Source organism: Daphnia carinata, chromosome 5 (assembly GCF_022539665.2).
Source record: "Daphnia carinata strain CSIRO-1 chromosome 5, CSIRO_AGI_Dcar_HiC_V3, whole genome shotgun sequence".
NCBI classification, from domain to species: Eukaryota; Metazoa; Arthropoda; class Branchiopoda; order Diplostraca; family Daphniidae; genus Daphnia; species Daphnia carinata.
In genome coordinates, this window is record NC_081335.1 from 8,130,696 (window position 1) to 8,156,246 (window position 25,551).

Sequence of the window (25,551 nt, forward strand, 5' to 3'; positions counted from 1 at the left end):
TGAAAAAAAAATTACAATGATGTCTACTTTGAGGGACAATGTGCCAGCAGTAACGTTGGAGATTTGTGTGCGCCAGGTTACCGCCTTTGTTCATCTAAATTTGACTGAAACAACCATTAAAATTTGAAGAAAGCAGACCACCCATGAGCGGGTCTTAAAACCGTTTAGCTTTGGCTTACAGATAAGCTAGGTTTATACATTATAATGCTTCTTTGTGTAAGGCACTACCGTGCTGATAAAATGGCTGCGGCGATTAAACAAAGAACGGTAGCCAACCTTTTCTTGTAACATTGTGAAGTCAGTTTTTTTTTAATGCAATTATGCTTTTTCAAAATCTAGAATTAATTAGTGCTGCACTAAAGCCACTAAACAAATTGAAAAAAGGCTACCATTAAAGTTTGGTCTCTCATACGAATATCTCGTTGAAAATGCATGCTACGGTTAACAATTATAAAGCCCACGTTCCCAGAATCCTCCTTTTTTCACCAAATTTCCTACCATCTTGATATGTATACGAATAACAAAGAAGATTGCGTGATATAATGCTGCTTTCTGACATTCGCAGCCTCTTATCGTTCACCAAGTTCTTGGCGCAATTAATTTCAGAGCTCGAGAGAAAACTCTTGATCTTATTGTTCGTCTGAACACAACCCGGAAAAAAAATGGCGTCCGTACTGTTCATGACGCCGTAATGGATTTCATTCAGACTGCATGACATACCTCATTATTTCTTCGGCATGTGCCATTTTCCCTGTAGTGGAGCAAACCCAAGCATTTCTCTTGTCACATGTTCGCTGTTCTGTTTATCTACAAACTTTAATAAAGATAAACATCAGAATGGGTTTGCCTAACATGGTGAAAACGAGATTCAAACCTTATGTTTTCTGTCTTGCCTGTCAGAGTAAGACGACAGATATTTTGACACAGATTAGGGAAAGAATTTCTCGTTTCCATTTCTTTATTTAGTTACGGTTTACGTATTGTACTTTTTAACTTACATGCATGCTTACAATGCATGGTTCAGACAGATAAGTCCCAAACCAACCTCAAAGGAAAGAAGACTAAGTGGCTAGAATTGAAGACTTTAATTTTTGCAAACGAAGTGTTTCGTTCTATTCGCAGATGGCGTTGTTTGCACCTTGCGTGGTTTAATAACAATGCCGCATTTTGTAGTGTTACAATGCCACTTTCAATGACGATTTGTAACTCGAAATAGATCTCTTCCGGTCGTACTTGAAATGAATTACAATTTTTTCCACAATTTTGGTGGTATTTTTTGCTTTTTTATTGTGCATTTAGGCAGTTTTCCAGAAGTGCTTCATGCTTGTTCAATAACATATTTTAAAAAGACAACACGTCATGTTACGGGTTTTACCAGTAATCAGTTACAATCTTTATTTACATTACATGCTTAAATAAAAAAAACATTGTTCTTTGAGTCAGTAGTAGTCCAACAGAACGTCTTGTATGTTTTTGTGGATCTTTAAAATTTATCTCCAAGATTTATTTGTGGCACGACCTTCTCAAGTTTTTTGTATAAAGAAACAAAAAAATGCCTATGGCTCTAGCTATTTAATTACCGGGCACTTTACTTGTTCCAGGAACCATTGAAAGCTATGAAACTAGCCAACTGAGAACAGAAGTGCCATCACGTTGTAAGAATAAAAATGCATTAATTCTTCTGCTACTAGATGGCAGCGACTACCAGGCCTGCACTTAAAATTTACGATTCCCAAACATCAATGGCACTTATTTCCCACGTGGTCTGTTGTGGGCTCGCGACTCAGGGTAGCCAATGACGGGATGGGCTGGTAAGTATTTTGATAGAAAACACTCGTTGAATGGTAGTAGGCGACAGGCCTGTAATCTGTATTAATAATAATAAGGTTGATCGTGCAAAGTGATACAAGGCTGCCTTTAATGGGCAGGGGAAATTGCATTAATTTTGTGCTATTCCCGACCCAACATACAGGTATGTCCTTACCCAAACAATTCTGCAATCACATTTAAGTGGAAAGATGAAGTGGATTGTCTCGTTGCTTTTGTCGCTTGGACGATTAATAAGTGTCCATAGCGATTTACTTCCTCGAACAAACTCCTCGAATCTCTGTTCACGTATTCCGATACAATCATGCCTTCATCAGTTCAATAACCCCCACGGCATAGATCGGAATTCTCAAACGTGTAATGTGGAGGTGGCCAACAATACCCATCTTCACCGTTGTGATAATCAAAATTGGGATTATGACAAAGTCTGCCAATCTCATGACGGATGTGGTGTACAACTTGAAGTGTACAGACATATGCCTTCTGAATCTCTCCCCTTGTACAGAACAGCATTCAATCTCACTTTGTCCAATATTTCACCTGGCAAAATTAACCTCCGGTTCCGTGAGACCCTGATTGGAAATTTTTCCTTTTGCATTAATGTTACAACAAGTCTAACCATTGCACAGCCTTTTGAGTCTTTGTGGTATGATTGTGTCTTTCACAGTCGAAAATTTGAGGGTCACCCGTTTCAGTTGGAATTCATCAACAATAACAGATATGGACTCTATTTGTTTGACATTCCCACAGGTAATTATCATATTGATGTACAAAATCTCAGGAACTATTAAATAATTCACCTATTTTCATGCAGAAAAGGATATCAGGAATGGCAGAGGCTTTTTGTATGTCCACATGCATCATAGCCCAAATATTATTATCACTTTTCAAAAAACGTCTGAGCTACATCTCAGCTCCTCCTACGTGGTTGTTGTTTGTCAATGGCTCCAAGACAGTTGCCATGTTACACTCCACCATTTGGTTGATTTAAAGAATGCTTCAACGTTTTCCAACAGGTGGCTTTCATTCAAGCTCCTAATACTTGCCACTTGCAGAATCCTTAATGTATAATGCATCACAATTTAGGTTTAAGGACTTGGTTACAGTTTCTTTGGGAAAGTTGTCCTTGTCTGGTAATTTTAGCATCCAAGTTGAGGATCCTGATTGCAAGAATGAAACTGAAAATTGTTACCAAGCAAAATCAACCTTTTTTATGATTCAAGGTACTAGTTGTTATACCAATTTAGTAGATAATCTCATTGCAAAATATTTTTTCTATTTGCAAAATAATGTCATGCAGATATCCAAGAGAGCTACATAGTGTTTTTACCCGCCCTTGGAATTTTGGCTTTTGTTACGTTTTGTGCGACAATGGGTTACCGCAACAGAATCAAACGAATCGTCTCAGGTTCGTTAACAATGAGTCAATTATGTATTGGTTTTGGCCAATTTAAATTTTTTTTTTAAATATTCCTCCCCGTTGTTAATATCAGGACTACGCAGTCCCGCGACAGAGCGTAAAACGATCCTGTTGGTGCACGATTCTGCCACAAGCGATTGCTGTTGGATAGAGGCTGTGCGAATGTTTCTGCAAAACTGGGGTGGTTTCGACGTCTTGATAGATTTCATCGAAATCCCACGCAGTCAGCATAAAGATCCGCTAATCTGGTACTCTGAAGCCATGGAGACGGTAGACGCAGTAGCTGTCGTAGCGCCCCCTGCCGACGTCTCATCTTTGTCGGATCAGCGGCCAGCCATTTACCATCACACTTTCGATTTGGCCCTCGAATTGGTAGCCATGCGCATCAGCCGACGCTTGAAGCTCAAGCAGCGAAAAGTCCTGCAGCACTTCGTTGTATTGGAAACAAGCGGCAGCGTTGTACCGGATGCATGCTCATCGTTTGCCCGATTCCGCGTCCCTGCAGAGCTACCCAATCTAATAAGCTACGTCGGTCGGGACAGTGATGAGAACAATAGCCTGAAGGCTTTTTTAGCCGATTGTCTTCCGGAGCGCTGCACCCGCAGCAAAGAATCAGCCGCGATAGACTCATTCCATGTGTTCTATCAGCATGTGCAACAAAGCAGTAAGTCACCAGATGGGCAGGTTCGTGACTCTTCCATCGTCGACGATGCGAATCACGTCGCCGAACATTCGGCCCTGCTTGAAACGACGAACGAAGATCGTGACCGGAGGCGCGAACAGCTCGATCGTGAATTCGGTTCCGGTATTGCAAGCTTGACTACATTGACGACTCTCGGTTGAGCATTCGTGCAGAATCGACATACGAAAAAAAGGGGGGAACTGTTCCATTCCTAAAACAAAACAAAATTTAACTACTCTCGAACAAGAGAGGTGATTTCAAACTGTTTCATTCCTGAATGAAAAAGATGAACTTAGTTTTTCTTTTTCTGGACCAAAATAGCACACACAATGAATCTCGTTTATTGTCTGGGGTGTCATTTGCACACTATTGCATTTATAAACAAACCAAAATCAAAATCAAAATGGGGAATGATATATAGGTTGTGAATATAGCATATTATTTTAGATGGGAATCTTGTTTACTCTGTTCGCATTTTTTTTTTTGTTGGCATGGTTGCGTTCTTCTTTTGTTTTGTCTCGGGAAATTAGAAATCCTGTTCTCCATTTTTTTCCATTTGGAATCATTTAGTTGTGGCCCGAGTTATTTCTGTGAATGACGTGAAATCTTTAGATTAACCGAATTCTTCCCTCCCCCCGGGTTATGTGTCATAGATAAATCATGTAATAATAGTAATAATACATCTGTTCAAGTTCGCTTCCTACGTAGTGGCTTGAAGTATATGGTACACTAGTATTATCTAATACAAGTTTATGATATTTTCTTTTCTCGAAAATGTTTTGCGTAAAAGTTCTCTCCGGAATTCAGCGTAGCATCGCGAAGCACCGAACTTTTTAAAGTTTTTTCTCGAATTTTTTTCTCTATACATAGTTTGTTTCTCGCTTTCCAAATGATGCGATCGAAAAAAAAGGAACGAAAATAATTTTACGAAACTTTTAGAGCTGATCAAAAGAACATGAGTGAGAGACAAGTGGAAATGAGAGACATACATCTGACATCTCGGATCATTTGTACGTAATGGTTGTACAAGGGATCTATTCCCAGGGCCGTGTCAGAAACAACACCACTCGCTTGATAATGATGCTTAAAAATATGCATGAAATTAGAAATCAATATTGACAAAGATTTGAGATGTCGAAGTTTACAAGCACGAAAGAGTTTTGCAAACGGGACAGACAATCGCAAGAAAGAAATATGGCTGCCAAAAGTTCAATCAAATGAACCCAAGAAACTCGAGGAAAAGTTGAAAGAATTAAAATGCTAGTCAAAACACGTATTACTTTGATCGTCTCAGACGTCAAAGGAACCGTCAGGTGTGTCAGTTAACTCAGCCGGCATGGGAGGCTGACAGGAATCTGTTTTAGTGTTGTAAACAATTCGCGTGTCCAGTAAGCCTCCGGGCAAAGAGCCAGCCGATGTTCCGCGAGGAACCTGACGCAGCGCCCTCGTTGCTAGGTAACCCAGTACGGCTATGTAGGCCACCAACACAATCTGCACAACCAATAAAAAAAAAACATAGGTCAAACACGTGTGAGTAAAAAAAAAGGCTTTGACTACAAGATTAATCCTTTCAAACCAAAGAATTTACACAAAAAGAGAAGTGAGGATATCAAATGATGTGGGTGCAAATAGAAATCTATGTACAACAAATATGGAGGGTTTGCCGAACGTGTGTCGTACATAATTCCCGTTCGCGTATTTTTTTTAAAGGATTCTCGGAGTGCCAAAATAGATTATGCATTGCAGCGAGTCACGATGCGACATTTTCTTGTTGGCCTTCACATTTTTGATCAGGCGTTGCCGTGATGGAATCGATCCGGCCACGCAGTCGTTTTAAATATATATGGGATTGTCGTAGACCCGGCGACAGGCGCTGACAACATGGAGCCCATTTTACGTTGCTGACAGCCTTGACAGTTTGCAAAAGAGCTGATCAACCGTTGGTATTTGTTTACGCCCGATTGATAGCAACATAAATATCGATTCCAAATTTAAAAAAAAGCGAAACATGGCGTTTTGTCTGCCACGTTCTGTTGATGACAGCTTCTTAAAATTCTCAGGGGAAAAAATGCATATTGGAAGAATGAATTGACACAATACATAAATTTTAAAATGGAATAATTATTGAATTTTAATGAATAACCGTTGGTCAAACGGTTTAAGTGTAACTTGTATCGTATGACCAACTGGCGATATGGCAACATTGTAAGAGATGAAACAATGGCAGTAATGCGTCGCGACCTATTTCTGTCGATATCTCGCTGTTCACGTACAGTTTCGCTCGTCCAGGGATTTCCAATTAGCCGATATGTAGAGGAACTTTGTCCTGCCTGGCTTAATCGATTGATTGCATTCGAAATTGACCGAGAAACACATAGCCATCTCCAACGTCGACGGCAATCATCAGACTCGTAATCGCAAGTTGCACCGGTATGAAATAGGGTTACAAATCAGCGAGCTCGCTGTTCTCTCTGTACACTAATTAGAAATTCATATGCAGTCCCTCAGGCGAGCAACGATTGGTTACAACAAACACGAATTTCAGATGTTTGGAGAAACACAAGAGAAGCGAATGTATATGACATTTAAAAAATTGCACTGAAAATGTGCAATTTTCTGAATGATTTTTTTGTTCTTTTTGAAATGGCGCCTATTACCGCACTTACAGCGACGAAGGTGACGGCCTCCCACGGAGTGTGCGAGATGTTGCGTCCGTGTCCGTAGGGACCGGCGTGATTGAGCGCCGCCTGGTAAACGGACGGCAGCAGTTGCGGCTGTGGGCTAGAGCACGGGTGTCCTAGCATCCTTTTTTTTGCACACCCCGAAAAATTAGAAAATTAATTCAAGGATATTCATTTATTTACGGGCATCAACATTTTATTAAATTCTGATGACCCAATGAATTTAAAAAATTCCATTTTGTTTGTACCTGAATTGAGCGCAGGGATCGGGGTTGTGTCGCGTGCTAGGCATTTCTGAAGTGTCCTCAGTGTAATGCGCCTAGAGTGGTCCTTGAATAGTGTTTTGCTAATTCCAGGGTGGTTCTTCAGAGAAGCATTACATATCTTTTCCGTGGGCGTTGTCGGTGAGCTGTTTCCCCGTATTTAATTAATGAGAAAAGTGGCTTGTGTAGGTGGCGAGAATCACAAAGGAGAAACCATTTCTTATTCCTTGACGTCTCTTGCAAATTTGATGAGCTCTGTGCTTTACGGGAAAGAAAAGAAAGCATTTGTTAACTAAACAGGTTTCAATGTGGGATGCAATTGTGCGACTATATTCAATTATTTATTAGACGAGAATAAAATAGGCTGCGCTTTATTCCTTATACTTACTGTACATAATTACACACATGTTCAAAAATATGTAGATAAGCAAGTCGGTTCTTTAACAGGGAAGATCGTGTCTATAAGCCATACCACATGATATGGGCTTTTATATTAAGCAATAACTTCAACAGAAGACTTATTGTTATATCAACCAATCACTCGAGGTATTTCTTCTGGCACCTTTCTTATTCGTGAAAATAAAAAGTACGAATATGAATAGATTTCTTTTTAATAATATGAGACGAGGGAAAACTTTTGGTTCAACAATAGATCCACACAACAAAAACGAACCGGATTTTATTTTTAGGATCCATTAAGCTCTTTTGTGTAAAGCCTCCGGCATAGTTCGAATACACCGCAGATTTTTCAATTGGATAGTCTTTTTTTTTATTATTATTATTGTAAACTCATCATTTTTCAGCGTCGAGAAAAATAAATCAACGCTTCAGCAGCGTTGCCAGATGATTTATAGCTAACCGTATAATATGACGGGTTATTGTACATCATTTATTCCCGTTGGGGATCCTATATATATATATATATATATACCATAAAGTCTGCAATAATAATAATAATAATAATATTAAAGAAAAAAAGAAAGTTTTCATACCCACAGGGTTTGCGGGATATATTCCCCACACTGTACATTCAGTTTCGTTGACGTGAAATCAATCAGATATTTTATTTTGTATTTTTTTTTTGCAGTAATATTGTGAAAATGTAGACGGGATTATATCTGTATATATGGTAGATATTCGTGTATGATTCCTATTATTAAATAGGCAACGACGTCGTATTTTATGTTTATTGGATTTTTTTTCGGAGAGGGGAAGGCGAAAGCCGGGCGAGAAAAAAAAATATTCAATTGTTTCATTCTGGAACTGTCAAATAGAATAATGTTAGCCAATTTTATTTCTAAATGGAATCAAAACAAAAAAAAACTATTTATTTTGGCCGGATGTTGTCACGCCATCCGCATTTTGTGTCCTTTTATTTATTACGTTTGCGATTTCTTTTTTTTTTATGGCGTCATATAGGAATTGCGTGGCCGACTTCGAGTCACATGGATGCTGTTATCGTTCACGTATAAAACAAAAAAAAAATGGAAGAAAGGAAGGAAATTGATGGAACGCCATAATAACAGGGTTAACGAAGGGCGAAAATCAGTGCGAAAAGCGACAGCAGATGGCATTTATATATATGAAACATGCGGAAACTATAATTTTTGCTGTCAGTTTATGTTATAGCACGTCGTCAGCAGCCGGACGCCCATAAACTATTTCCGGTGTCTATTAATTGCTGTTATTCTTTTCCCTCAATTCTTATTTTTTTATTTTAAACGAAAATTATATTTTAACTGGCTCATTCATTTGCTAAATTATATATATCATATATATCATATATATCATATATATATATCATTTACTAAAAAATATATATATAGAGGCTTGCCTATTTTGAAATGAAATATGATTGCTGAAAGGATTCTATACATGGGACGTCATTAAGTTTTAAGATTTGATCATTAATAGTGGGGAGTCTGTGCTGAGCATTTTGCCCTTGTACCAATTTTGGGACGATAAGACTGTCGCCCCAGGGCAGAGAATCAAGAAGCAAATAAGGGATTAAGGATTAAGTTTCCGTACCTGCCACATAGTGTTCCGGTCGGAAATTTATGGAATATAATTTTGTACTCGTATTCGACATTATCCAGCGTTGTCCACTTTCAAAGTGACATTTTTTTTTCTTACTTCAAATAAACAAGTTTAGAAAATTAAGCGAAATCATCGGTATTTTTATGTTGTATTGACATTAAAGGTCAAAGGGAAAGAAAGTTACTGTTGTTCGATTGCGGTGAACAAAGTTTTGCAACTCTGTCGCCCCAAACGAATCAAATTTGCCGGTCTTTGACGTCAGGACAGCAGGAAGTCTTTTTGCAATGGTGGGGTTAACATCAGTCATCGTTTCCCTTTGATCAGCGAAGATCTATGTGTATCTATACATCAAGTTGAGATAGCAACATTTTTTGCCCGAAGGCATGTCTGAAGCTGCCTGCGGAATTTGTTCCATAGGACCATCTCGGAAAACAACGACATATTGTTATTTGTTCTGTTTTAGTCTTTGTTTTCATTTTACGCAGATCAGGATTGATGACCCTGTTGGCTTTTATTCGAACGGAGGTTCTCAATCAAAACAGATGCCAGCAAATGAGCTGTTATAGATCAAAGGTTATTCATTCTCCGCGCCAGACGCGGTGAGAAAACCAATCAAAAAAAGAGGGAAGGGGTGGAACCAGTGAAATCAAAGAAGCCGACAGCATATTAATGAATTCAACTCATTTAGTCCTGCATTTAGTATATAGGCTGTGTATTCTGGGGTTTCGTTAGATGTTTTTGGCCTTGGATGTGTCATGGCACACGTGTCATTCCAATCACCGAGTAGGTGGCTTTAAATAATTCTGTTGCTAGGTGGAGAAAATATTAGCTGCTATATAATCCGCTATAATATAATTCTAAATATGTTAAATATGCTAAAAAAATATATGGATGTTTAATTTAAAAAAGAAGTTGGTTCCTACAGGATTCGAACCCGGGTCTCGCGCATCACGGCCATTTAGCCACTTCGAAAAGAAAACCTGAGTTTAGTCTGTAAGGAATTGCGGATTTTTGCTTGGATACGCTGTTATAACACTGTTGGTTACCTTAACAGTCAATGCGAGCGTGTTTCGTGGTTTCGTGACATTCATCATTTGCACATTATTTTCGGTTATCAAAAGTTTCGCAGACAAATCTGCCTGCCTGCACTTGAATTTCCCTGGAAATCGTTTTCTCTCTGTCGGATCTTTTGCGTTTGCATTGAAGCCATTAAACCGCCGTTGCCTTGGCAACAACTCCAAAAACCAACCCAATTTTTTGTTTGTTTCCTGTCTCTCGATTTTATGGTTTCTCGCGACCTCGGTAACATGTTTTTTTACCCTGCCTCTTCATCATTATACCCATTTCAACGGAATACACTCACACACAACTATAAATGAGTTCCGATTTCTCGCACGCGCATCACGCAATTCGATGTAATTTAAAAGTCAATCGTCACCTTCGGATGTAACCATTAGATTAAGATTAACCACATCATTTTACTTCGTACAAATTGTAGGCTAAATCGATACGTAATTGTTTGGACACTCGACAATCATCCGTGTTTAGACCTCAAGTATATACACATCACACAAACACGAGGCCTTCCCCCTTTTCCCTATACTACATAACCGTTGTGGCGATTTAAGCATCTCTTGGCGACGGAGAGAGTAGCTTGATTACACACACACACACACACACAGCAGCAGACCTTTTGTATGTGACGCAAAACTATCGATCTCGCTGTTTATATAAAAAAAAAACTTTTGGCTTCGCATTCGTCAATTGTTGTGGGTGTGTGGTTGCCTCGCACGCACGCAGCTATTATGCTAATTACACGCAGCGCCAACGGCGTGTTTAGATCAGGTGTGTAGGTTACACGATCGTCGTTATTAGTTCAGCATTTTTCGGAGAAGATTGTTAATGTACACACATCGTTTTTGGAAATTGGACTCTCTAACATGTGTGTCTATTCATTTTGCATAGACAAATAGCGATGAAGGGCAGCCTGTTGGATCCGCGTTCGAGCGCCATTGCTAATCAAAGATGAAGTTGATTAGATGCGAATCAAAGGTTTAAGGTCAAGTCGTATCTCTATGTAGTATATCTCGGCTGTTTGTAGCCCTGCATCGGCTGTTTAGCACATCGATTCCATTAATGACCCCCTATATATAGACATTATACGTTTAAGCGTAATAAATGAATTGCATCATACCTAATTGCGTATTATAAAATGATGCGTGAAACGTATTACTCAGTCATCTGTAAATAATATAAGGCGAATCGATCTACCATCGTGTTCGTTATACAACGAACAAGACGTAAGACGTATCGTTTGCACTTTCTAAATCGATGCCTTAGTTAAATAGCTATAAATAGCCACCATTATTAGCCCATAATTCGCGTCGTCTATACACGTGGGCCTATAATATGCTATTAATAGGAAACTATTTGCTCACCTATATAGTCTTTAAATAGAACGTAGAAGCTTATAACATAAAAGACGATCTATTCTTATACAGGCCTATAGTGTTATATAGGCTATCTGTAGCTATAAAAGATAAAACATGTTATAGATGATGTGCGTGCGGTCTCGTTAGTGATGTGTCTGCGTCTCTCGTCACACGCGAATAGCCCGGAGCTGGGAATCGGTTTACGACCGTGATTTTTTTTTTTAGGGGAAGGGAGGGGTAGAGGGGAGGTTTGTTTCATCAGGGCTCGATTTTCACGAGAACCGATCAATAAAATAAATAGGGGAGCCGTCATAAGAGAATAGAAGGCGGTCCGAGTGACTGACGATCTATGTACATAACAAAGTCACACGATACGTATATACACGTATATATACGTATATAAATAGATTTGAAAATGAGTGAAATGCATGTGAAATATTATTATAGTAAATATCGGCGCTTATAAATAAGTGGTTTTTTAAATCTACTCTGCGTATGGAATTGAGTGCATAAAAAAACTTGGATGAAATGTTTAGCGACAAAAGACATTGTCGATTGGATAACGCTGAAAAATAGATTGTTTGCATAATCTATATTAAGCTAGTTTCAGATTGGCCTAGCTTTTTTTTTTAATAAACAGAGTGGCAACAGCGAGTGAAAAATAAATCATATGATAATGAAGCTTTGCAGGGCTTAACGGGGCTTAGATGTTGTAACCCATCATATTGACATAGGGGAGGTAGGGCGTGGTTGGAACACAAAACTTATTTTTGTTCCGTACGATTACAAAAATCGTCCAAGTAAACTAAAAAATATATAGATTTGTAGCTAATTATCTCAGCTACATAACCGTATTTTTTTTGGGTGGGTTCGGCAAAGATTAACATCTGCTATGCGTAAAAAACTGGAGGTACCCCAAGTTGTTTCAATTGCCAATTCTACTCGGCAATTGAAACAGGGCGTCTGGGCAATTGAAACGTGGGTTTTCCCATAAGAGAGCTCCCGGTTTTATGAAGAAACTAAAATGGCGATATCTCAGAATCTGGGATACGTATTTTGATGAATTTTTTACAGTAATATAGAGAATCTTAATCTTTATTTTTTAAGATATTTTATAACTTTCTATACTAACTAAATATTTTTTAAATGAATTTTAGTAGTTTTCTGAATTAGGTTCAGAAAACCGTCAGTAATTCAAAGAACGGGTAATAGTATGGAGATCAAATTTTTATAATCGAATATTGCATGTCCAGCCTTACATCATAATTGTTGTTAATGTCCTTAATTTAATTTTTAAAATTTAATTTCTTTCGTCAACGTTGTAAATAAAAGCGCAAACATTGTGGCAGACGACAAATGCCAGCCACCCAGCAGACGAAATAAAACACAAAATAAACAATAATTGAAAAAAGAGCTCTGCTAATACGCTGCGTAGGGAACACTGTTGCCAGACTACATTAAAGGAGACGCGCATACGGAAGGGTCGCAATTGGAACAAGGTGTTCCAACTGCTCCGACCATGGGTCTTCACGGAGTTTTAATGTTTATGGGGGATAAAATTTAGCTAGGAAAAAATTAATGCCATCAATTTATAGCTTAATGAACGACGAACGATTTAAGACCTTTTTTTAATGATTTTCTCCATCGTTTTAGATGTGAAAACGAAAAAATTGCCTGCGAAAAAACAAAAAATGGACAGTCAAAAAACAATTTTCAGGGATAACTCGAAAACGTTTGGAGTCTAAAGCCTCCAGTTTTTTCTAAAAATGTAGAACCCTAATTCCCGTTATTTCAAATTTTTTAAACGAAATCTCTTGCATACTTTAAGTGGTAGAATTTTTGTTTCAATTGCCGCGTGTTCCAATTGCGCCCTACCTCCTCTATTGCTGATTGATTTTCATGTTTCCTTAATAGTGTTCCATAAAGAAATAAGGAAAACGTCGATGATCGACGTTCATATAAAATTGACGATACTGCATTGGCTATCATGACACATGTGCGATCTTTCATATAAGATATTTATTAGATGAATAAACTATGTCATTTATTTTGATTTGTTTATCAGTGGTCATGCTGTAATGTATGTATAAAGGGAGTGGACGTCTATCACGATCGATATACGTGTCATCTATCATATAGCGGATGGACGACAAAAACAAAGCTTTGAAGTCTGCAGTAATACATAAATACGATATAGATAGGCATTAGTGTAAACTCAACTATATCTATATATAAAGCAAAAGAATCACGAGACTTTGTTTCATAAATATAAACAGGACAGTGATTTGAATTTTTACATGATGCTCTGTACATAGAATTAGATGTATCCACAATCGAAGCATTTTTTTTTTTATGTATCGATTATCGATAATTGTGATCAGGTCTGTACAGACCTGGACCTGTCTGACAAGTTGTTTTTCATGTTTCAGCCTGCAGTATGCAATGGCTGGACGTATTCTTTTTTTTTTTTAATCAAAATTTTAAATAGAAATTACTCATTAATCGAGTATTTAGGCAAACTTAATTTGGAACTTGGAAAATGATTTCTATGAATGAATAAGTTCTGATTGATTCACATATACCCACGTGCACTAGTATCTGTGTACGTATACATTGATAATAAATGGTGCTTAATGAACGGGAAAAAGGGGAGATTGCTTATTATATTTTCGTCGTACACAAGCAACCCAGTTTCCATCACGATAAAAGGGGAGATAGAAGGCCAGGGCCAGAAGACGACGAAATACAGAGATGAGTTGATTGATTGCTGGCCGTTCAATGTCTCTTGTAATTCAATGCATCCTCGTCCTGGCTTTATGTTTTGCATTATAAAAACTATTATGTGCAGATATAACATATTGTCGATGTTAGTTTTCAATTTACAAATTAAAAAAAAAAGAAAAATTGCCACATGTCCATGGAGCAAAGATCGTACATTCGCATGTACACCCCATATAAATGGCGAATGAATTCAAATCTTATATTTATTCTTACATAACATCAATGGCCATGATGTCATTGTTTAAAATATCGCCGATAGCTCATCATTTTCTTATTCTAAATGGGGTGAACCTGTGAAAATAAAGCCACACCGTTATAACGATTCACGTAAGGCAATTTCAGCTTCATTCAATATGCGCATAATTTAAATAAATAGATTTTTTTCCGTTACATAAGCGTTATATGCCTATAGATATACCACATTCTATGTACTGTACGTCGAATAAAAAGCCGATGATCTATCTATATTTCTCAACTTTATGTTTAAATATAATTGAATATAGAAAGGTAAGAGAGAGAGTAGCGTGATGTGATGTGCTTTATTTAGCGTGCCGTAGGGCTTTAAGGAAGAAAAAAAGAAAAATATACACGCAAGTCCATCAGCAGTCATCCGGCAACGTTTCATTGCGTGGCCGAGTGCAACTCCTTGTATATAAATGTGTGTACTGGATTACATTGAACGCGTTATTCCCTGCACACACGACAAGTCTATACACGTCTGATAATGATTTTTTTTTTTATTTTTACTGTGGACTATATTCTTTTTTTTTTAAATTTGAATTTGAATAGCATCTATATAATGCGGGAGATCTCGTGCTGTTTAATTCAACAGCTGGTTTTAGCTCTTCGAAATGGATGTTATATAAACAATGCATTTACGAGCCTTCTATTTTATACGATGCACACATTATTTTAAAAAAAGATACCTTTTGTGATATTTTAGTGCGTAAAATCCAACAAAAAAGAACAATGTGCCGGTCTTATTATGTAGCCTATACATATGTGTATAGAAGAAAGATTGATGAATCGATCTACACACACACAAAAAAACAAGCTGCCACGCGAACACTTTGGACGGATGGATCTCTGAAATGATTTTTTTTATAGCTTTCCTGGTTTTCTAATATAAAAAAAGATACCCTTTTATGTTTGTTTATAGACGTATAATATAATCTGATTTAAAATGGGATTGAAATCTCTGCTCGTCAAAAGAGATGCATGTATCCATTTTGTTTTATTAGAATTTAGCTTTGTGTTATTTGAACTTTCAATGTTAAAGAGGTTTATAGATATTTAAACAACGTTGTCAGATCATCGTTGGTGTTTGCAACAGGTATATACAACCTTAAGCTATAATACACAGGCTGCTTATATACATTAAATGTAAAGCTACGTGAAGTTATGTGGATGCTATAAAGGTTACATATAGTGCTTCCTGTTTTAATGCAATTGGGGCCTGTTTGACCATATATAATTTGATTAAAAACTAGAATTCAAACTGCATGACGTCGATGTCATGTTTCTTGCATATATTACACAAAACGTTTTCAAGTGCGCGGACCGGCTAATGAGATAATTGCATTGAAATGATCAGTTGAGGCAAACTAACCAGCAGAGTGCACATCTAATGAAATTATAAAAAATTGAAAGGCAGGCTTTATTTATATGTGCGAGTGTACATGTGTAGACGTTAAGTGAGGGCAGTCGAGCACGAACAGCTGATGTGTGTGTGTGTGTGTGTGTGTGTATGTGTGTGTGTGTGTATGTGTGTGTGTGTGTGTGTTGGAAATGTAATTAAAAAACGGTTTTGAAACTCACGAGCGTCGCAATTGTTCAATCATGCAACGCAGCCTTCTTGCCATTTTCAGTTGAACTCTTATTTGCATATTTCTTAAATTAATAAACGTTAGACCTATACACGTTTTTATTTTTTGGTACCATCCACATTTACATATTCGACGCGTGTATGCAAATAAGTCTTGTGTAACGTTTCAGCTGATTCACATGTTTCACATATAATGGAATTATGTTGGCAAATATGCAAGAACGACCAAGGGACACACGCCCATTTGATGGTATATTCTTAGCCTTATTATAACAGAGAACGTATTACACCCCAAACTCTTGCGTAGATTTTTTCGTACCATGTCTTTACGGATGATTACGTGTATGGATCGATTGGCAAACGGCTGATGGGTACTCGAATTTCTATTACAGCACGAATACAATAGACTTATGGATTACAATGATATTATACATATATAGGCTATACACGATATATGGGTATATTCATTCGTAATCAAAGCCCAATAGATTTATCTAAATATATACTTGGGATATATAAAGGAAGCAGATCGAGGCATCCTATGTATATCTGCACACATTTGTTTTGATTCCCATAAGCAGCCGATCCTCTTCATCCGCCTCTATAATACGTGTGATCACTTCTTAAATACATAATCCTTTCAAATCCCCCCTCCCCCAAATGCATCGATTATACATAGAGCTTATATATGTGATACAGTACTAGGTCCGTATCAGTCGTCCATCCATATTATATCGTTTCAAAATATAAGACCCACAGTCCAATGTCCGTTTTGTTCAAATGCTATATATACGCGACTATCTAAAACTTATAACGTTGTATAGGTAACGTCATGGGCGTGTGTTAACACGACCGATATATATATATAGTCAACAAACATTTTGTATCTTTGTAAAGGAGAGAATGGCACGAAACGTCGTATCATTTATGCAAAAAATTCTCTTTTGAAATTTATAAATCCGAGGGAAAAAAAGAAAAACAGTGTGCCAAGCTTTTCACGCCCTTTTATGTATTTACATATAAGGCAGGGAAGCGATGGAAATGTATCGTGTATCGACAACGACATAAGCTTATATATATATACTATATATGTATATATATAAAGTTTTTCTTTTTGTGTGTGTGTGTAAGACGTATCAGCTCTCTCTTATTTCCACTCGTCTAGCCCTATACTTTTTTCTTTTCAATTTTCTCGAATATCGACGTGTAGATATCAAAGTGCCTATATTTGTTTAGTTCTCATAGATCCTCTTTTCCCTATGCGCATAGACGGGCGAAATAAAGACAGACGTGAAAAAAAACGGAAAGAGCCATGCCACACGTCACACAAAGGGAAATATCACACAGACGGTAAGCTAACTTTGTTTTTGAAAATCACGGTTGACGATTTACGGCCTTCCCTTATCTCTCATTTTGTTTTATTTAAATAAACAAAAAAAAGTCAGCTTTGATTGTGCTGCAACTTTGGCGGAGAGCCCCATTAGTGTGTGTTATCTATTACAGTTTGACGTGCACGTATATATAAATAGATCTATAGAAAAACATCAGAACTATATGACGCGTATAGAACTGTGCGCATTCCAGCAGATGGTGTCCTCTCTTATGTTATCTCATTCTCTTTCTTTTTTGTATAGGTTTTTCATTGGACATTGTTTGGTTGCATAGGGCAGCACCGCTCTATACAGATCCTGATGGATTGGATCTATATAGTTTTGTTTGTTTTTAAACAGTTGCCCGGCTAACACAATCATTTGAGTTTGTTTATATATATATATTTTTTTATATAGGAGCTCTGGTATAGAGTAGAAGCAATCGTTTAATGTCAGATAATAAGTCCTGGACGAAATCCTATAGATACAACATCATTTGTTGTGTTAAAAAGAACGTCCAGGATAGAATAGCAGTCCTCGTTTCTTAAATGCAATGGAGGGGGAGGAAGGAGGGGGTTGCATTAAATGTATTAGATTTCACGCCCATTCGTTTGTATAGGGCAAGATCAGATTGTATAAATGAGGATGTGGAACATATCCACATCATGTTTTTATATCGGACATAATATTTAGAAAACTGATATCAAATAAGCCTCTTGTTTTTTTTTGTATGCAAATTACCCTGTATAAATGTGACTTTTAACAGTTTGGTTTTGTATTGACTTTTCTTCAAGGAAAGAAAAAATGTGTTTAAATTTAAAAAAAAAAGATAAATCCTATCGTTGAGAAGGTATAACAATAGTATAGAATCTCGTCTTCGACGGATACATAGTCCCGTGCTGTTGGTTAACAATAGGCTTTCACTGATCAAACTCGATAGGTTGCAATGATGCGCACACGCGCATCAAACGGATATATACGCAACACAATAGACGTGATGTACAGGATACGTAGACGTATCATTTTATATATATATTTTAGGTCTATACAGACTTTGTGTAATGTGAGAGAGACACTATATAAGGCTTTTCACAATCATGGATATACTCCATTCAGAAAAATCTATTTCTCTTTCTTTTTGCCTTTGTAGGTATTGTGCAGATAGATGGAGAGCGTTGGGTATACGATGTTGGTTGCGGGGCATGAGATTGATGATGAATCTATAGGTATGTGTATAATAGATAATGGACGTTTAAATGTAGAAACAGTTTCGCCTCTTTTGAAAGGTTATATGTTTTTATGTAACGTACTCTACGAGCTCTGACATATATAGCGCACTGACTGCACACATACAAGGACGCGTGGAAAACAAATGTGTGTTTCTATTCTACATAGCACTTTGGATGACGTCAATATGCCCCGAATATATTAGGCGTCCATCGTTTTAAATTGGCCTCACTTCATTTCATCTAAAAATATTTGTTTTTGAATAAAGTTCTCGAGATGTTTTCTTACGTAACTTATTTGCGCGTAGTATGTATATATTCCTTCCATGCCATACAGAACATGAAGCACTCGTTTACATTTGCTGTTTGCCGAGTTTTTTTTTAATTTCCTTGGAGGAAATCCAAACGAGTTTCTATGATAGAAAATGCAAATCATTGCCATCTCGTATTTATTAATCCAAGATTCGTCATCATTTCGATTTAAACCATAAATGAAAGATTCAACAGCTTTTATAAGCTGTTATATGATATGACTGACCTTTGTAATGTTATTACATGTAAACGTTGGCAAAACGAAGCCCGTGTTCTCGTACTCTCTGACATGCAATCAATATGTAAAAGGATATACACTTGGATGTGCTCATATTTAGCCAACGGGAGAACGCCATTTTTGAACGAACCCATATGTAACTCTGTATTCAAATCTGATTTCATTCAATTCAATATAATCATCATTTCTTATTATTTTTTTCTTTAAATGATTTTATATACATACACGTGAATGAACGGTTAATTGCAGAGCCGTAATCAAACAAAAGGGATCTATTTGATGTGCTGCAGCTCGATTTTGTGTTTATAGATATAGTTTCGTGAATTGATATCAATCAAGAAAAATATAACGGGCGATGAACAATGGGGACGTATAAAGAGACGCGTGGTGTATCGCTCTTAATCACAAAAGAAAACAGGTTGCTGGAAAAAAATTTAAAAAAAAAAAGCTCTCCATTTATTTGAATGTGTTCAAACTGTGCGGAATCAAAAGAGAAAACACCCAACTCATTAAAAAAAAATATAAATAAAATAAACAAACAAAGTTTGCCTTGAACATTGGACTTCCCACATTAACTGATGCACGCGCACACATCAAGAGTTTGGTTTTATTATATAATATAGTTCCAGCGAGAAGTTAAATCTGAACGAACTGTTGATTGAAACGTTTTCAGCCAATCTGTATATAAGAGCAAGGAAAGAGGGGGACCACGCACATAGAAATGGCAGAGGAAAGTTGCCCCTTTTATTTTCAGCAGGTCATCTTTTAACATATATACAGTCGTACGTTTATCATGTACAGATATAGAACGTAAAAGTAGGAACTTTTGATTATAGTCGCAAGTTTACCTTTTTCCCTCGCCTTGCTCTGTTTGCAAAGTCTATATGTGTGTTCTTTGTGTGTCTCTTTTGCCCGTGTCCCCCTTTTTTTTTCTTTTGCGAGGCAAGGGGGGAGGCGGAACTCTCTCTATACGCCATTGCAAATGAAACATTCAATATAACGAGTCGGCGCTCCGTTGTGTGTGTGTGTGTGTGTTGAGAGAGAGAGAGAGAAAAAGAAAGAAAGAAAGAAGAGCGATAGACGAAACAAAAGAGAACAAGCGAAAGGGGGAGATTCGCGTTGATTATGTCAATCGTTGATTTAAGCCCAATCCCGCGGGACCCGCTGTGCGTATATTTTGAATAAAGAACTTAAATGTGAATTTCAAAATCAATAAAAATGAATTGAGATGTATCAAGAGTTCGTTTCGGTCTCGCCCAATGGTCTAGGAAATCTACGTATGACGTGAACCAACTGTTGTTTGTATCGATATAGCACGTCCCGATATATATATATATATATATATAAAAGGCCGAAAACAAATAAATAGTACAGTATATATAAAGTTAAATGGTTCACCCGCGCAGCGCATCGAAGGCACTCGAAGAAATCCAATAAAGCAGTCAGGGACAAGTCTGGACAACGGTCGATATATAGTTATATATATAGCCTATATAAAGCCATTATATGAGACTATATCAACGTTTTTGAAATAAAGTGTTGAGGAAATAACGCTGATATGCATTTAAAGATATTTATATGAAATATCTCATATAACAGGATGTATAATAGAAACAGACCTGCCGTGGCAGATAAACCCCCCCCCCCCCCCAAAAAAAAAAAGAGAAACGATTGCTGCCGTCTATTTTTGGCTTCATATATATATATATATATATCGAGATGTATTATAGACTAGCTATCATATATACTGTATATATATATATATATATATAAGTTATATAGGAAAAAGGAGGAGAATAAAAGAAAGAGTGATGTGAGAAAAGCGCGAAGGCGACGATGCGAATAGCCGATTGGATGATTGGTGCGTGACTTGTGGAGAGCCATAGACATCCTTTTCGATCGTGACTAGCATTTCCTTCCATTTATTTTCTTTTCCTTGTTTTTTTTTCTCCCCTTTTCTTTCATTTTAAACCTCGAAATATATTGTGAAAAGCGATATAAAGAATCCCGAGTTTGTTTTCGTTTGTGACCGCGTCGAAATACGACATTCTGATTAGATGAACGTATTTATGTGCGCAACACAAGATATCGATGACATCAAATCATTAAAACGAAATCATCATTGATTTTTCACACAAGAGGCATTTCAACTGACCTATGCCTTTCTTAGCTATTAAATGGATATTATATAGTTTCAGTCTATCGAAATTTATTGCTTCGGTGATTTTGCCTTTTAATATCAAATGCTTTCATGAATTCTTTGATCCTTTTTTTTTCTTTTAGTCGTCGTCTTTATGTGTATAAAGTGCATTCTATGTGCGTTAAGCTCCCACCAGAAGTGACCAAAGGCTATACAGATACCGTAATAATATATAAGGCTGCTGGATATCCAGCTTACCGGCTCCATCTTTTTGTGTATAGAAAGAGTGGGTGCCTCTATAATATCGATGTGCTTTTGGTAGACAAGTTGATATTATATACAGACTACCTCGCAGTTCAATACGTTTCATATAGACTATACTGGGGATAGGTAGATCAAGGTCGTATGATGTTACAAATCATGATCAGTTTAACTCTAAAATTGATCGTTCAACGTGTTGCCATTTTTTTTTTTTTTTTTTTTTCGAATAATATACTGCAGGTCTGTACATGTAGTAGGGCTATATTCGTTGTGCATTATTAGATGCATATTAGTAATGTCCATTACGCGGAAGTGCATCGCCATAGGATCAACGACTTACAATTCAAAATGCGAGTCACATTTGTTCTTGATTGTCTGATCGCGTTGCTAGAAACTTTGTCGGGAGCGTATACAACTTTCTCGATTTTTTTTTTTACACGCAAAAGTTCTACATGTATTTCAAGTTGGATCTATATATCAAAACGACTTATATGTATATATATATATATATACCTATACGTACATAGACATGTAACCTATCGCCATAACCGGTTGTTGTCGGACGTCGTTATTTTGCGAGTTAAAATACAAAAACTTTTGCAGAAAGTTCAAAATGAACAAAGTGCAACATGCATGTTACGTATACATTACGCTGGAGAATTATGAATTTTATTTTTAGTATCTAAAACGAGGGGCAAAATGAGATTCGTAACTGCACGGGTGCGAGAGACGAAGCCAATTCAACTGATGATTTCGCCACACACACACACACTTCAATTTTATTTATTTATTTTTTAATATACTGCTAGATATTTCGTTGCACTTTGCATTGGTGTGTGTGTGTGTGTGTGGGTGACGCGCGTTGTGTTTATTAAAAGCCAAACGGAGTCTGTAATATTACGTGCGCCAGGGACGTCAATCTATTATAGGCTGCAGATGCTTCCGTTTGATATCTGCATATCATAAAGTATCTATAAAGACCGCGACCTCTTTGTTATATATTTAGAGTGTATATCTGGTGGGACGTGCGTTGATATAGAAAAAGCTTGGCAAGAGGGGGGCGGGCAGTCCTTCTTTAAAAGATGAATGGGAAAAAAAATGAGAAGGCGAATATGTCTTAAAAAATAAATAAATAAAAGAACCAAAGTGTGTAAACGCGGAACGATGTTACGAAAAAGAAAAACGATAAAATGTAGTAATATAAGGAGAGAAATAAAAAAACGCGTTGGCATCATAAAAAGAGAGAGAGAGGCCATATTTGGTTGGATGTATCGGATGTGGCTCGATCATTAGTGCCATGTCAGTTTATTATTTATTATACATATATAGAGAGACAAGATGTAATATAAAGCCCCCTACCCCCAAAAAATAAAAAACATAAGGCAAAAGTGTATCATCCAGACAGATAGCCATCAGTGATGATAGGAGGATAGATTTTTTTCCCTTAATAATAGCGGAGACGACGTAAGAGGTCGTATAATGAAGTGCATAATTAAACAGGCTTATCATTTAATTTTAACACTTCTTTTTAAAAAATATAATGCGAGATGCGCTTTTCTATTGTGATGCAAATCAATGTTCCTATAGCGATGAACAAGAAAAAAAAATTTGCTTGTTGATCAGCTGTGCATAGCCTATACGAACAAAAGCGATGGGGTACGATGCGTAAAACGCAGTCTATCATTGAGTACAAACATTTTCAGTTGATTATGTACATATTGTGCAAGATGGCGATGGGCGTGTATGGCTCTATGTGATAACTCAATTCTTCTTTTTTATTTTTTTTTTTCCAACTGAGGGGGGAACCCTTTCAAAAATCAACTGGTACACATGCGACAGTGATTTATTCAATATAGCACGCCATCTCTTTTTTTTTTCAATATAGATTTCTTAAAAACCTATATGAATTCAATTTCTTTCTTTTTAAGATCCATAAGCCTGAAATCTTTTTTTTTTTTACAATTTTTCCTCTTAAAAAGGAACGAAATCCGTACGTAAAATTGTCTAATTGAAACTTCAAAAATGCACGAGGGAATAGTAAAGAACGTACCCAGCCACTCGGTTGATTTTTAAAATAATAGGCACACTTTAAAGTAAGAGATGGAGAAGAAAGAGGGAAGTTTATCGTTGAAAAATTTAGCCTACCTGTGCAATGCGCGCTGTCTCTCGTTTTTGTTCGGCGCACCAAAGAGAAGAAACTACGTAACAAAAGAAGGTAATAATCAATTGAATCGTCAGGTAGGTTTGTTTTTGAAGAAATTGAACTGGGAGATGGCAGCGGGAAAAACACTTGTAGTCGTACGGACGTCCAACGGGCCATTGACAAAATGTTGTGTCGAAGAAAAACCAAAAGGACGTACCCAGGTCCTAACTGACTGGGCGCACGCGCAGTTCGATTTCACATAGCCATCCGATTTATCGCTCTAAAATTATTTAGAGATAAATAAATAAAAATGGACATGTTTGTATAGTACGTCTATTGCAAAAAAAAAAAAAATAAAGAAAATTAATGTGATTTTTGGATCGCAGAAATTTCATGTGGCAGTTTCCATCGATTCAATGGAGAAAGGCAATTTTCAATTCAAAAATGATTTTTTTTTTAGGCCAAATTATAAAGGTCTGATGCAACAGGTCACTTGTTTTGTGTGTCTATCATTGACGTTGATTTATTTTAGTATGTAACACCGCAACTAGTGCATGGCGTACTGTTGATTTCAAATTACACGCTGAAGCCTATACCGACCCCATTTGTTTTTATCTCGTTTCAACAGAAACCCATCCCGCAAATTTATTGATTCAAAAATTGGAAAAAAAACAAAAACAGGCGGACGTCAATAGATTATTCACAAGCTATATATATACTGTATATATATGCGCAACACTTTGGGCTGTATCGCGATACAGACACCATGTGCACTACATTGTATATATCAATGTCGCTTGTAATGTACGAAAACTCGTTCCGCATCGCTACGCCCCGTATATTCACAATTTCGACTGATGCTGAAATTCCAGGCATCCGTCAGCGTGTGTGTCTCTCTCTATACACACGACAAGCAATCTCGTTTGTAAATGCTTCAGGCTATAAATCTACGTAGAACTTGGTAAGATCCATATAGACCCTCTATATGGGAACATCTTAGACCCTCCCCCCTTAAAAAAAAGGTCCACTTTTACTTCATCTATATGCGTGTTTTATACACAAAGCGTGAGAGTGTATAGTATCATGGTAGTGTGTATGTATACGTAACGACAAAGGACAAAGAAATCGAGTCACGAGCCAGCGCCCTTGAGGCAAACGAGTAAACTAGATCAGCCATTGGGCTCTTCATTTTTGCACTGTCGTGCACGTAGGGTACGTGTATATAGATATAGCGAGTGTGTGTGTCAGCGTATACATAGAGATTCGTATTGCACAGAAGAAACAAAAAAGATTGATTGGGATGAACGTTGCCGTTCACGTTCGTTTGCATATCTCTACGAACGGAAATACGTGTTTAATTTTTCGCTAATTGTTTTGGATAGTAATGGCTGTTATACGTGCATAGAAATGCAATCATTTTGTGTCTGGAAAGAAAAAAAAATGAAAGAAATATTTACAAATGAGCAGTAAACACTTCAATATAATCAAACGAAAAATGAACGTGGGTCCAGTGAAAAGCTTTTCGTGTTTTGTTTGTTTGTTTCTTAATTAGTGCACACCATGAGATAGAAAACCAAGTGCTTTGCATCCTACAGTCAGTTGCAAGTACATTTGAAAAAGACGTTCTTCTACTTTAAACACTCATGGTTCTTGTCTGATGCACCATTTTTTTTTTAAAATATATATATTTAGACCATGTACTTAAATGATCAGCCAACGATGCGGATGGCTGCATACTCGTATAATGACAATGAAAATTACAGCTAAAGAGGGATTTTTTTTTATTGACAGACAAGAAAAGTATGGGAAGGGTAGCATCATTACGTGTGTTCACGGATGGTAGTGTATTTCGTTGCTAATTGATCCCCCCTCTTCCGAACAGGACTGCAATGAGGTCCCTGTCGAAAGCACCG

General features: G+C 37.1%; 2 protein-coding genes across 4 annotated transcripts; one reads left to right on the forward strand and one right to left on the reverse strand.

The window, feature by feature from the left end:
• Window positions 1–1,896: 1,896 nt before the first annotated feature.
• Window positions 1,897–4,624, forward strand: LOC130702769 (uncharacterized). Its single transcript, XM_057524381.2, has 5 exons — window positions 1,897–2,577; window positions 2,642–2,843; window positions 2,914–3,050; window positions 3,128–3,235; window positions 3,321–4,624. The coding sequence occupies exons 1-5, from the start codon at window positions 2,019–2,021 to the stop codon at window positions 4,088–4,090; spliced, it is 1,776 nt and encodes a 591-aa protein (XP_057380364.1). The 5' UTR covers window positions 1,897–2,018; the 3' UTR covers window positions 4,091–4,624.
• LOC130702789 (uncharacterized) lies at window positions 4,249–23,796 on the reverse strand. 3 transcript variants are annotated; one of them, XM_059495298.1, is made up of 4 exons: window positions 23,641–23,796; window positions 6,859–7,133; window positions 6,596–6,734; window positions 4,249–5,420 (listed from the first exon to the last, which is right to left on the reverse strand). In XM_059495298.1, the coding sequence occupies exons 2-4, from the start codon at window positions 6,900–6,902 to the stop codon at window positions 5,220–5,222; spliced, it is 384 nt and encodes a 127-aa protein (XP_059351281.1). In that variant the 5' UTR covers window positions 6,903–7,133; window positions 23,641–23,796; the 3' UTR covers window positions 4,249–5,219. The 3 variants fall into 3 exon arrangements, with proteins under 3 accessions (XP_059351281.1, XP_057380391.1, XP_057380390.1); XM_057524408.2 differs by having other exon boundaries at window positions 4,250–5,420; window positions 6,587–6,734; window positions 6,859–7,128; XM_057524407.2 differs by having other exon boundaries at window positions 4,250–5,420; window positions 6,587–6,734.
• Between the last annotated feature and the right edge of the window lie 1,755 nt (window positions 23,797–25,551).